Raw genomic sequence first — 13,303 nt, 5'->3', positions numbered from 1 at the left:
GACAGGTACGGGTCCTTCATATCCCGTCTCGCCTTAATTTTTCAGACATCTTCACCAAAGGGCTGCCTCGCGTTCTCTTTACCGATTTTCGATCCAGTCTAAGCTTGCGGAAACCTCCATCTTAGACTGAGGGGGTGTATTAGACTAGAAGGTATTCTTTGTATAGTTCCAGGTAGTTAGTTGGTATTCTTTGTATAGTCCAAGGGACTATTTTGTAACATCCATGTTTATATATTGCAATACAAGAGAGGGGGAAAGACGGGCATTTAGTTAAACTCTATTAAACTCCAACAGCTTTGGGTGTGTATTTGTGGGAAGATCTGGCCGACGCCCCTGAACACAGATTGAAAAATATTTCTCACTTGTCCTTCAAATTATGTTCAACAAAGTCCAAGTTATTAATTATTCTTTCTACAGTCTTCACTATGCTTCTTCTTGTACCCACATCCCTTTCAATGTTAAACTAGTACTTTCTGAAATTCAAACCTGGAATCCTCGATTCTTATAGAGAGCAAATCCTACGTAACCTTTCACATTGTCTCTCTCCAGTGGCGGATCCAAGATTTTTGCCGGGTGGGTGCATCTTTTAAGGTGGATCAACTGCCCACAAAGTCGTCCGATGTGTTTTTAGCCAAATTCCACAGTTTTGATGGATTTTTAAAGTTTTTTGGTTGATTTCGAGGGACCTTTTTGGGTTTACTGGTTGATGTTCCTTGTATTTTCTAATATTCCGGAGCACCCCTCAAAGTTTAGCAGATGCGCCTTTCATAATTCATACCGAAAGAAATCTACTTACGGAAATAAGTTGCCGTGATCTCTCTCAACATGTTTTCAAATTACTGCATGCTTATCGAGTTTTATTTTCTTAGGTAAAAATCTTAGTTTGCAGAAGTCATTAGATGCTGCATCCAGATCTGTAAATTATCTCACTAGATAAACATAGGTACTGACCTGTCTTACTCCCAAGGCTGCTTGCAACGGTGTCATGTTATCATAAGGAATCTACAACAGAAATAGATATCAGTCAATCATATAAAATATACTTTTAAATAACACCATTAAGGATCCAAATTACCTTGGCTGTCACAAGCTCCCACAGAACAATCGCGAAACTGAAAACATCGGCTTTCTGATCATATGGTTGATGATTTATAACCTATAAACACCACAAGACAGAAAAGGAGTCATCAGACAAAAGGTAGCCCCATCCCATTCACCAGCCACAAGGTCAAAAGAATGATAATGCTATATGCTCATTATAGGGGTCCAGGGTTAAGTTCCATTAGGAACCTAAATATGATTAAGAACCTGGGAACCATCCACAGAGCGACACTTGGCATATTCATCACGAATATGGACGTGTTATTCATCATGAATGCACGATTCATGATGAATAACACGTCGATAGCATGTCCTTATTCATCATGAATATGTGATCTATGATGAATAACACTTCCATAGTCATCATGAATATTCATAATATGTGATCCATGGACCATGATGAATAACACTTCCATAGCATGTCCATATTCTTCCCCCTAGGGGTCCATGTTTATTGTGAGAACAAATGAAGAAAATGAGGCGTAAGTTTGCTCACAAAAGATGAGTCTCAAACCAAGTTATCACAAGGCACATCCAGGGGACTTTGACAAGATGGGATAATCCAGAGACGATTTCATCCCCGAGCCTACTCAAAAGAGCTCAGAAAATGACAAGAGCAAGAAAACCAAACCTCGGGAGCCATCCATCTATATGTTCCTGTCTCTGCTGTCATAACTCCCTCTTGATTCTGAAAGCGAGCTAACCCAAAATCAGCCACCTTTACAACCTAAATTAAAGATTAACAAATTAAGTCAGAAACATGTGAGAGGTTAATGCAAGAGCCCTCCCTGTCTATGGATAAAGAAGACTACTACTTTGATATAATATAAGAACTCCAAGTGAGAGAGATGATAGAAAATTTCCTACTCTTCTTTTGCGTCATAAATATATTTATATTTATGACCAGATGTACACAAAAAAGTGATGGTCAAAATCCACCTTCAGCCTCAAAAACTTCAACCCTTTTAAACTTTGGTTTATCTGCTTCACTCTTTATGAAAAACTCAACAAAAGAACGAGCAATATTTTAAGCCATTTTGACATTTGACAATCATGTAAAGCGGAACGTCACTATGCACAAAATGATGGGTGTTGGCCTTGTGGAGATGACACAAAAGGTAAATCAAGTGGATGAGAATGCCAAGAGGGTGAAAACATCTGCATCACAAAGGATCACCAATAGGGTCTATGCCCCCACACAAAACGACCACGGTTCACTCTAATATCACTGATAAGGAATCCATATATAACACATAGATATAATAAGTATATTCAATCTTCAATGATGAGAAAACTTGCAAAAGATATTACAGTATTGATTTGATTGTTCGTGGAGGAACTTTTGATGATATAACATGAATGTATAAAAAATTTCCATCAAGTATACTAATTGATATATTATTTTTGAACTACTCGTGTACAAATCAAAATTTGGTTGATTGAAGTTTTAGAATAGTCTGTTTAAACATGAAATTGGCATTTATGAAGATACTATAGAAAAAATTAAATTTTGTTAAATAGAGAAAATCCCAGATTCTGTGATGAGGATGGGACGAGGATGGGGAGTGAGGATCAGAAATGGGGATTGCAATCCCCTGAATCGCTGATTGCCCGTTGCCATCACTAATTACTGAGAGGGTCAAAATTGTCAAAGGCGTGCGTCTCGTGGCATATTTTATTTTTTATCACTTTTTCTATATGTATAGATGTTCAAATTAAAAGTTGTACCTGGCTGCATTCCAACATGAACAGGTATGCATATTTTAGGGGGTGTTTGGTTAGAGGCTTTAAGCAGTAATTAACAGGATTGAAAATCAAAGAAACTATTCGGTTTCATATAATATAATGGGATCATTCCCCATAAACCCAATCATTCCGAGTTGAACTAGCGGGAACATTCATATTCATTTTCATTCCTCTACCTGAACCAAATAGCTCCTTATTTTTTGTATTTCTTTTCTTTGAAACTGGTTGTTAATGATTATATTTTCGAAGTTGGTGTTGGTGGTATATTTTTTTTTATATATTTTCATTGAACCTGGTTGTTTATTATATATATTCTCAAAGTTAGGTTGGTGGTGTATTTCTTTTTGTCTTTTTTCTCTGAACCTGCTTCTTTTTGTCTTTTTTTCTTTAAATCTGTTGTATTCATGCTTAAACCTTCTGTATTCATGTTTGCATTAGTATGTGTTACGTTTCGACTTATATTTGTAGTGTGTATTATGTATATTATATATATATATATATATATATATATATATCTTAATACAGGGCATAAATAAATGAGAACCCCATATATTGTGATAACTATGACAACTTTTACCTTAAGGTATTTTTCACACGATTTTTCCCATCTAGGGCTAGTATTTAACATATTGATTAACATATACTTATTTCACAATACGTTTGCTGCATATATGTATTCAGTTCACAATATGAAACTTTTTTTATGTGTATTTTTCTTTACGCCAAAAAGTTTCACATTGAGAACAAAATATGTGAAACAAACACATTGTGAAACAAATGTTTGTTAATAGATACATTAAATCCTAGCATTAGATGGGAAAAATCATATGGAATAGCACATGATGCACTCGTTCTCAGGGTTATCACAACTTTTTGGTTTCTCAAATGATTAGCCCACTAATAATGTGTATATATATATAAATATATATTATATTTCTGCCTACTGTAGTTATGTTTCAATTTCTTTTTGTGTATGTATATGATTATAATCTACGACTATTTATTGTGTATGTCTATAAGTATAATCTGTCCTTTTTTTTCATATACACAACATTCTTTGAGTTATTTTTTGTAGTAATTTTACTACTTCAATAGTTTGATATTGGGTTATTATTTTGCATTATATGAATTATTTTCGCATTTATTTGTTAACCGCCTCGGGGCTTACACCTCGCCTCCCCTTGCCTTTCCATACTTCAAAACCTTGAACATAGTAACCATTTTGATAATGTATAAATCAACACATGAGAACTGACGAAAACTAAAAGCAGCATTCATCTTTGTTAAAGCAAGTTCTGTCACCTTTGATCCTTGCACATAATTGTTGACTAGTTTTGAACTTCTATGCTTTGAAATGTAAATAGAAACAGAATACTTACATTATGACTGTCCATAAGCAAGTTTGCAGTCTTCAGATCCCTATGAATGATATTGCTCTTATGCAAGTACTCCATTCCTCTACAAACATCTATCGCAAACTGCACCAACTGGGGAAGCGTCAAGGTGCGATGGTTCTTATGCAAATATTCATATAGGCTGCCTCCAGGCATGTATTCTGCAAGCAGAAACAGAAGCCGCAATGTCCTCACAAAGTGATGAGACGACCATGTATATTTTTGCTAAATGGAGAAAATGAGACAGACCTCTATAACTTGAAGATAGAGCAATATGGGACAAATTAAAATCATATAAAAACAATTTGCATTTGTCAAAGAGCAAGATTAATGACTAACAGCTATAAAAAGAAATATAAATGCCAGGGGCCTCCATCCATGTGTAGACGATTGATTCACCACTTATTAATTGATCAGTCAGATCAATGAACTACTGCTCAGTCTGTTTACCAGATATTGGTGCACTGCAAAATTTTCCAGGAACAAATACAACCTACACCAAATAAATTTCTTGTAAGCAAGAAAAGTCCAGGCCCTCAAAGACCCAGACCTCGGGCGTGAAATGGGCCCAATTGGGCTGTTTCTAGCTGGGCTTTAGCCAGGCCTTGGAAAAAAATACTTTGCCTGATCGGGCTCTTTGGACTGGCCTGAGCCCAGGCTTTTTCGAAAGGCTGGCAGTAAAGAGCATATATCTTTCTTTTTCTCTCATTTTCATAAATAAAATTCCAGCTCATAATAATTATCAAAATTACATCATCTTTCTTTTTTACTTCTCTTTATCAGAGATGAAAACTTTCAGCAGTTAACTGAATTCAACAGGTTCTCTCTGGTTACACCTGAGCCCCGCATTAATCTATAAATTAGCATACTCCACCTACTTAAACTGGAAATGTATGGTCTTTACTGCCACCCTTAACAATGCTTCGTACTAGATCCATGAAGCTAATAAATACCAAAACATACTCATAGGGACACTGAACAACAGCCAAATTATCTGAGAACATATATCACCAAAAGCAGTATACAAACATCGGAAAGACCATAGGAAGCATGAGACATGAAGATCTATAGTTCTCCCATATCTAATAATATAATCCAGATTGAAATATTGAAGACCAAACTGTGTGCAGCTAAAACAGAAATGTTTGGTTGCAACTACCTACAAATAAATAATCAGCAACTTCTAGAAGTTCGCTACCTGTTATTATGCACAGGTGAGGTTGTTTTGTGCAAGCACCAATAAAACGAACGACATTTCTATGTTGGACCTCCCTGCAAAGATGAATACAAGCAAACAATTATTACGCAAGACATGTCCCTACATGACAAGTGCAATAGTCACACAATTATTACCTGTACACATTCACAACTACCGCACGAAAATATGGTATCATGTAAAAAAATGAAAATAAAAATATGTGAATCAAGTTCAATTAAACCTAAAAGAACCAAGCATATCCCACACAGAGTTAGGATCTGGAGTTAGGATCTGGGGGTAGGATGTACGCAAACCTTGCCTCTAAGAGAGGCTGTTACTGTGACAAATCATTGTTCTATTAGAACTAACAAAATCTGGTAGACAGCTTCAACGATAACTAAAATTCCCAACATCCAGTTTTACTCGGGGAAAAAAAAACTTGGACGCTTAGTAAGAAGAAAATCATACGATATCAGGTTAAGTTACAACTCAAACTCCCAATATCAAGAATATCAAAACCCAAAACTAGAGATCAGGCCTAGAAGTACAAAGAGCAGTCTACAACAGGTGACTGCTCTTAGATCTTTTTTCAGTTTGTATTGTATTTGTCTCTTGCTGTTCTGATTGCTTGCCACTTTGTACGGGGGCTGCTACCACACCGTCTTTGGTTGAGTTTCTTTTCTCTGCGTTTGGTCAAGGCTTGTCCCTCCCTGCGCTTGTCCATGCCTGAGGTCCTGTCGTCCTCATTTCCCAACAGATGACCCTAGTGTACCAAACTCATCAGCTTTGCATGGGCTTAGCGAGGGAAATCTTCATAAAAGCATTTGCCACACTTTTTCTGAAAAGCATGTTTCCATGACTAAACCCACGACTTAGTGTGACAAATGGATCACTTTACAAGCGGCTCCAAGCCTCGCCCCTACATAGCATTTCAAACAAGGTCAAGAACACCAAAAAATTACCATTACGTTATGTGGAAAATCTTATCCCTTTGTTAGTAGGATAAAGTTGTTTACAATTTCCTAGAATAAAGGACCGGTAGTTCTACTCTTGTATACAGTTGCCCCTTTATGCTTTGATGAATGAAAATAAAGTGAGAAACTACTTTCCCTTGTTCATAATTTCTATATGTGATCAAAGCTGTCTGGATCCGACTCTTCGTCCTCAAGTCATCCGCGATCAACGACTAAATACACTAAGAAAACCATGTTGAGTGAAACTCAAAGCGACTCTTACGGCACAACTAAGAGACAATCTCCGATGTCTAACACAAAACCCATTCTAATGGAAGGCAGGATTATCCCAATCACCGGCCACAATTCCAATCAATGGTCGCACTCTGTGATGATCTTCGTAAGCAGTAAAGCGAAAGAAGACCACCAGAAGCCCCAACACCAACAGAAGATAGTTTGAACTATCAAACACGGAAGACAGAGAACAACATGGCAATGTCATTGCTCTTGATCTCAAGGATGAATGGAACTGGTGAGAATTTCATGCACTACAAGATAGCCAAGGAGATACAGGAAGTAGCCCGAGACATACTCCAACAAAGATAACGCCTTTAGCAATCTTTGAAATCAAAGAAGTACCGTATGGTCTATGCTAGAAGAACGAACCGTCACAAAACACTTCAACCTGCAGATTCACTATTGGCAACAATTAGACTTCGTCGATGACGTATTGTGGAGTTATGCCCTTGACCAAAAACAATACACAGAGATCCAAGATAAAGAACGAATCTACAAGTTCTTTCTTGGGTTAAACCAAAACCTGGATGAGATTCGAGGAAGAATACCGAGTCGTAAGCCACCGTCGGGTGCAAGCAAGGTTTTAAAAAACGGAATCGAGCCTCGAGGCGTTTTCGTTTAGGCTAGGCGAGGCGAGACGTAAGCCTTGAGGCGGTCCGAGACATAAGCCCCAAGGCAGATATATATATATATATACACACACAATATTTATACTAAATATATATAGTACAATACAATATATATATATATATATATATATATATATATATATATATATATACTACTAAATACATATACACACTTTTACACATTATACTCAACTCACAAAATAATGTGCTTAGTGTTTATTAAATAAAGAAAATATATACTGTATATTTATATACATAGACACACACACACATATGTATATCATCTATTACAAGTCCAAATGCACTAGGTAATATATATAGGAGGTTTACTTTGCAAACCATCTATCTCATACAAACCTTACATTCATTTATTTGATGAAAGGCCAAGATTGAGACAAACTAAATAAGTGAAGTAAAAAAAAAAAAAAAAAGAATTCCTATTGGAGACACGGAAGGGAAAAACATGTTCTATGAACCTGTTTCATTACATTTGTTATACATATATGACCTATGAACCTGTTTCATTACAGCTGTTATACATATGAACCTGTTTCATTACAAACTGTCATACATACTTATGAATATAAACTTGTTTCATTATAGTTGTTATACATATGAACCTGATGCAATCATATATAACTCTGTTTCATTAAATAGTTTGGGCCTATTTCATTGGAGATTACCCTGTTTCATTGATGTTAGTATCTATTAAAGTTTACCGGTTTCAAGATTATTATAAAAACAAATTTATTGATCATTTCCTAAAAACCCTCTAATCTATATAACCTTCCCGATTTAGACACAATTAAAATATTACTAAAATTATCTATTATAAAGTCAAAGGACAATCCATACCCTTATGAATTAAAAATAAAGGAAATTAAATGGAATAATGCTATTGGTTGATGCTAGTTTGTACAGTTTGTATAGTTTGTACAAAAGGGAGTGGTTTGTATTTGATCGCTCCTATATATATATATATATATATATATATATATATATATATATATAAACTAACATATAAATAAATTGAGTTTGTTTCAAATACAACCCGTCGCATTTGTACAACCAATGCAACCCAATAAATTGAGATATTTATGGAAATAATGAGAGTTTATTTATTATGATTTGAATATTTATGGAAGATGAATATGGTTCATTAATTATGATCAATACTTTATATTAGGAAACAATAAAAACTTCTATGAAATCACATATTAATCAAATGAAATGGACGGTTGAGATTGGGTTGTATTGGTTGCACAAATGTCAAAGGTTGTATAATAACCAACCTCTAAATAAATTATACTAACAATATATATTAATATAAATAAACTAATCTCCTCAGAAATATATATATATATATATATATATATATATATATATATCATACTCACACATACACATGTTACAAGTTCGAATGCAGCATGTACAAGTTCTAATTGCAGTCCTTATCTCAGAAACTATTTGTAGCATTAATGGATTCCTGCACTTAGTGGAAAGCACTAACTGGAAAAATAATATAATAATGTTTATGCTTGTGTGAGAGAGGAAAAAAAGCATTTGACATGGAAGGAACCACTTGGCTAAAGAGGCGACTGCCTCAATACCAACCACTGCTTCACCGCCTTTGCCACGCCTCTAACACCCAAGGCGTACGAAACAGTAAACCTTTTAGAGGCCCTACCGCAGATGCTTTTTTGGATGCCTGGTCTTTAGGCACGTCTCAGGCGTGCGCCTCCCACGTTTTTTAAAACTATGGGTGAAAGAGAAGCCTTGTCGTAGGTCTATCGAGAAGAAACTCAAAAGAGAAGTTATGTTGGGATCTGCAAACACCCAACCAACCACCAAAGCTCTGCGTTGATGGCTAGAAAAGGCAACAATCCTAGATAACCACAAGGAAGCTTCTGTAGCAGCGATTCATCTAGATATGGTCAACATTGGTGAATGATTAGATAACTGTCCTTGGTGTGACCACTGCGAGATCCCTACATTCGTGGTCACATAAAGAAGATATGCTAGAATATATATGGGAAACGTCCAAGGAGGCAACCATCCATCCAGAGATTGATGCAACAATATAAAGTGCCCGTTTTAATCAAGAGCAAATGGAATCTTCCAAAGTATACTTCAAGTCACTATCCAATCAGCATTGTGGTGGCTCAAAGTGATCATGTGCCGACTGCCCCAAATGCAAAGTTGAGTACAGAAGAGTGGATTGTGGACTTGAGAGCCAAATACCACATGACACTTGAAGGGTATAGCCACAGACACGCCAGAGTTTGGCCCGCTAATGGGTTACTATTTAATGTAAAGGGTATAGGTTCAGTTACTATCTTATAGACATTACTCTCCATTCAGTTCTTTGTCTTTAACCTTACGTATAACATAATGTCAATTTTTAAACTCATGAGAAACTTCAATTGTACCACTAAGATATCTCCTACTTTCTGCTAATCTTAGGACTCAGACTCAAGGTGGACTATTGGCAGTATTAAAGTGCGTCCTACCGAGGATAGAGTCTGCAGTAAACCACTAAGCTATGCTGTTAATATTGCGATATATCGTCGATATATCGGATATCGGACCTAGGCAAAATATCGGTCAAAAGATCGTCCCCGATATTATCGGCGATATTTTCCGATTTTTCCCGATATTTAGCGATATTTTGATGTATATATCGGACCGATATATCGATTTTTTAGGGTTCAATTATTTGGGCTTTTGTTATTTCATGGGCTTAGTTTTTTTGGGCTTGGTAACATATATTATTAGGTCAGAAATTAATAGTCTGCCTTCCAACGGTCTTCTTCCTTTCTTTTCATCTTTACGACTTCACACTTCACAGACACCTAGTTCACTTCACGAATCACGACTTCAGACTTCTTACAACTTCAGACTTCTCACGAATCAAGTGAATGTATTGGATGATGTTGACTCGGATGCCGAACCTATTGCTTGCGATTAGCTCGTTTTTGAACACTTTAGATGATGTGATGTTTTAATTTTGAAACTATATTTCTAAACTCTAACTAATGCATATTATATATATAATTCTAAGAAATATTATGTTAACCGCTATTTTGGACCGATATATCACCGATATATCGAATATCGGTCCTGACCGATATTTTGTATTCTGACCGATATAACGTCATAGCCACCAAGAAACTCAACTAGTGCATGCTTTCAATCCAGCTAACATATTAACCTTTGGCATATTAGATTAGGACATCCTAATTTTGTGTACCTGAAAAACTATTCCCTGATTTGATTAATAAAAATTTGTTCCGTTCCAGTGTGAAGCTTGCCAACTTTCAAAAACAAGCATGCAATTCTTATACAATTCAGCCATACAAAGCATCCCATCCGTTATACTTTATCCATAATATGTGTGGGACCATCAAGAAAAGAAACATCTATAAGTCAAGATGGTCTGTCACCTTTATCGATGACCATACTCATGTCACTTGGATCATTCTTATGAAACAAAAATCAGAAGTGAGAAATCTTTCAAGTGTTCCACATAACAATATAAAACCTAGCTTCACACAAAGATCCAAGTATTGGAAAATTGATAACGGAACCGAATTCTTGAGTCAAACTTAGGATCTCATCTAAATGATAATGTGATTGTCCACCTTAGTTCATGTGACAGTACCCCGCAACAAAATGGAGTTGCTGAGAGAAAAACAAACATATTCCAGAAGTTGCTCGCTCACTTCTCTTCACTTCCAATGCCCCATCCGTGTTTGAGGAAGATGCCATATTATCGGCAACTTATTTGTTCAATCGCATGCCATCTAGGGTTTTTAATTCTCAAACACCTCCAAACACTCAAGACCACATACCCTCATATTAGGTTCCTACCGAACCTCCCTCTCAAAGTATACTTACGACCTTTATTCACTATCCACTACAAAATCGTAGCAAACTAGATCCTAGATCTCTCAAATGTATCTTTGAGTAACCAAAATTGATAAAATGTTATTCCCTTCCACAAAAAAGGTTCACAATTTCATGGATGGCACATTCTTTGAAGATCAAGCCTTTTACCCCAAATTAGATATTTTAGGGGAGGAGCACTTCAAATGGATATCGCATTTGATCTCAGATTGTGCCAGATTATGCTCTAAACTTCCCTACTCCTTCAAACCTTCCTACAACTTTTGTGGCACCAAATTCCAACCCAGAAGATGCTGTCATACAACAACTTGCTATCCTAAAAGAACCATCCAAGTAAACAACATGGATAAAGACGTTGGTATCCTTGAGACGATATACAAAGTTGAAAGTGAAGAAGAGGTTAACATGCCACGCTACCATGAGAACAACCCGATGAGCCTAAGTTCAAGACGTGTAAAGGTATGAGTTTTAATCCACATGCAGGTGGTGGTTCAAAAACTGATAACCCTACTGTTGTTGACTCGCCGACCCTGATCATAGAATCTCAGCAAATGATTTAGATGATCTCAATATACCTATAGCGCCAAGAAAATAAAAAAGGTCATGCATAGCTCACTCCATCAACAACTTCATGACACAAAGATTTGTCATCCATGCATAGAGCGAATGTAGCCATCTTAGACTCGATACATATTACAAAGAATGTACAAGAAGCCCTCCAACATCCAATGTGGAACACTGTCGTTGAAGAAGAAACGAATGCCCTTGAGAAGAACAACACTTGGGGAATACTCAAACTTTCCCCTCCGTTAAGCAAACTGTCGGTTGTAAATAGATTCTCTCATTGAAGTATAATGGAACCATAAATCGGTTCAAAGCAAGGCTAGTGGCAAAAGGGTTTACACAACCATATGGAGTAGACTATGGGGAAATGCTTGCACCCATAGCAAAGCTCAACTCTATAAGGGTATTACTCTCACTTGTAGCAAACTTGGATTGGGCCCTTCAATAACTTGATATAAAGAACGTCTTCCTTAATGGGGAGTTAGAAGAAGAGGTATATATGAATGTACCATCGTGAAATAGACTAAAAAAAAATCCTTCGGGAAGGTATGTAAACTAAAGTCACTTTATGGACTCAAACAATCAGAAAGGGGTTGTTCGAAAGACAAACTCAAGTGGTGAAATAACTTCGGTCACTTAATGCCAAACCGATCACACCATGTTCATCAAGAACTCCTCGATAGGAAAAGCTAGCATACAGAACAAGATATAAACTTTGTTGTGGGGATGGTGAGCAGTTACATGAACTAGCCAACCGAAGATCATTGAGCATTGTGTTTTGCGTCCTCCAAACCTAAAGCGAAGCCCGAGAAAAGAGATGTTCTTTGGCAAGACAAAAGACCACTACAAGATGTTGACTGGGTGGTCACGAATGGACGAGAGATTCACTACTAGGTGCTATACGTAAATATGAAAAAATCTAGTAACCTAGGGACGCAAAAAACAAGAAGTTGCTCAAAGTAGTGCAAAGGAAAAATTTAGAAGAAATATGATTGAGAAGAACGTTAATGAAGTTGGAAGTAGTTATACCTATACTAACAATAGCACTTGTAGTTACTGTGTAAGGGATACAAGTAGGTAATGCACAATACTAGTTTAAATAAATGTGTGAGGACCGGTAGAAGGGGCATTCTGTTTTGAGTGAAACTGAAATGTAGAGACTTTTGGCCTCCCAAAAGCCAAAAACTTAGCTGTAATCATTTGATTTCCCCGTTAATCATTCAATTTCATTTGCAATTCCATCATTTATCTTTTGGTCTCCATCAGAAGGAATTAGCGTTAGTCCAATGGAACTACACAGTGACAACAAGGCAACTATTGACATTGCAAGGAACTGTGTGCATCACGTGAAAACAATACGCATATAGTAACACTTCATCAAAGAGAAATTAGGAGAACTTGAGCTGGAATATTAGCCATCAAAACGTAGACTTTAGACATCCTTACAAATGCCAACACTATAGTTCGAGGACCTAAGGTCTAAGTTGGCATGACCGACAGTCGATCCATAGCCCA

The 13,303-nt window shown here is 36.5% G+C and overlaps 1 protein-coding gene across 1 annotated transcript in view; it reads right to left on the bottom strand.

Moving 5' to 3' along the window:
• Positions 1–270: 270 nt before the first annotated feature.
• LOC112514747 (serine/threonine-protein kinase STY46-like) overlaps positions 271–13,303 on the bottom strand; it is a 33,462-nt gene continuing 20,429 nt past the window's right edge. The window contains exons 10-15 of the mRNA XM_025121350.1: positions 5,440–5,513; positions 4,227–4,402; positions 1,733–1,828; positions 1,076–1,156; positions 952–1,002; positions 271–333 (exon numbers count right to left, since the gene is read on the bottom strand). Of these exons, the coding sequence (XP_024977118.1) occupies positions 271–333; positions 952–1,002; positions 1,076–1,156; positions 1,733–1,828; positions 4,227–4,402; positions 5,440–5,513 (541 nt within the window). The remainder of the gene's footprint in view (positions 334–951; positions 1,003–1,075; positions 1,157–1,732; positions 1,829–4,226; positions 4,403–5,439; positions 5,514–13,303) is intronic.

The sequence above is a fragment of the Cynara cardunculus genome, assembly GCF_001531365.2.
Source record: "Cynara cardunculus var. scolymus isolate 2C chromosome LG 6, CcrdV1, whole genome shotgun sequence".
In the NCBI taxonomy this organism is placed as follows: Eukaryota; Viridiplantae; Streptophyta; class Magnoliopsida; order Asterales; family Asteraceae; genus Cynara; species Cynara cardunculus.
Note: the sequence above shows the minus strand (reverse complement) of the source record. Positions and strands in the feature narration are given on the sequence as shown.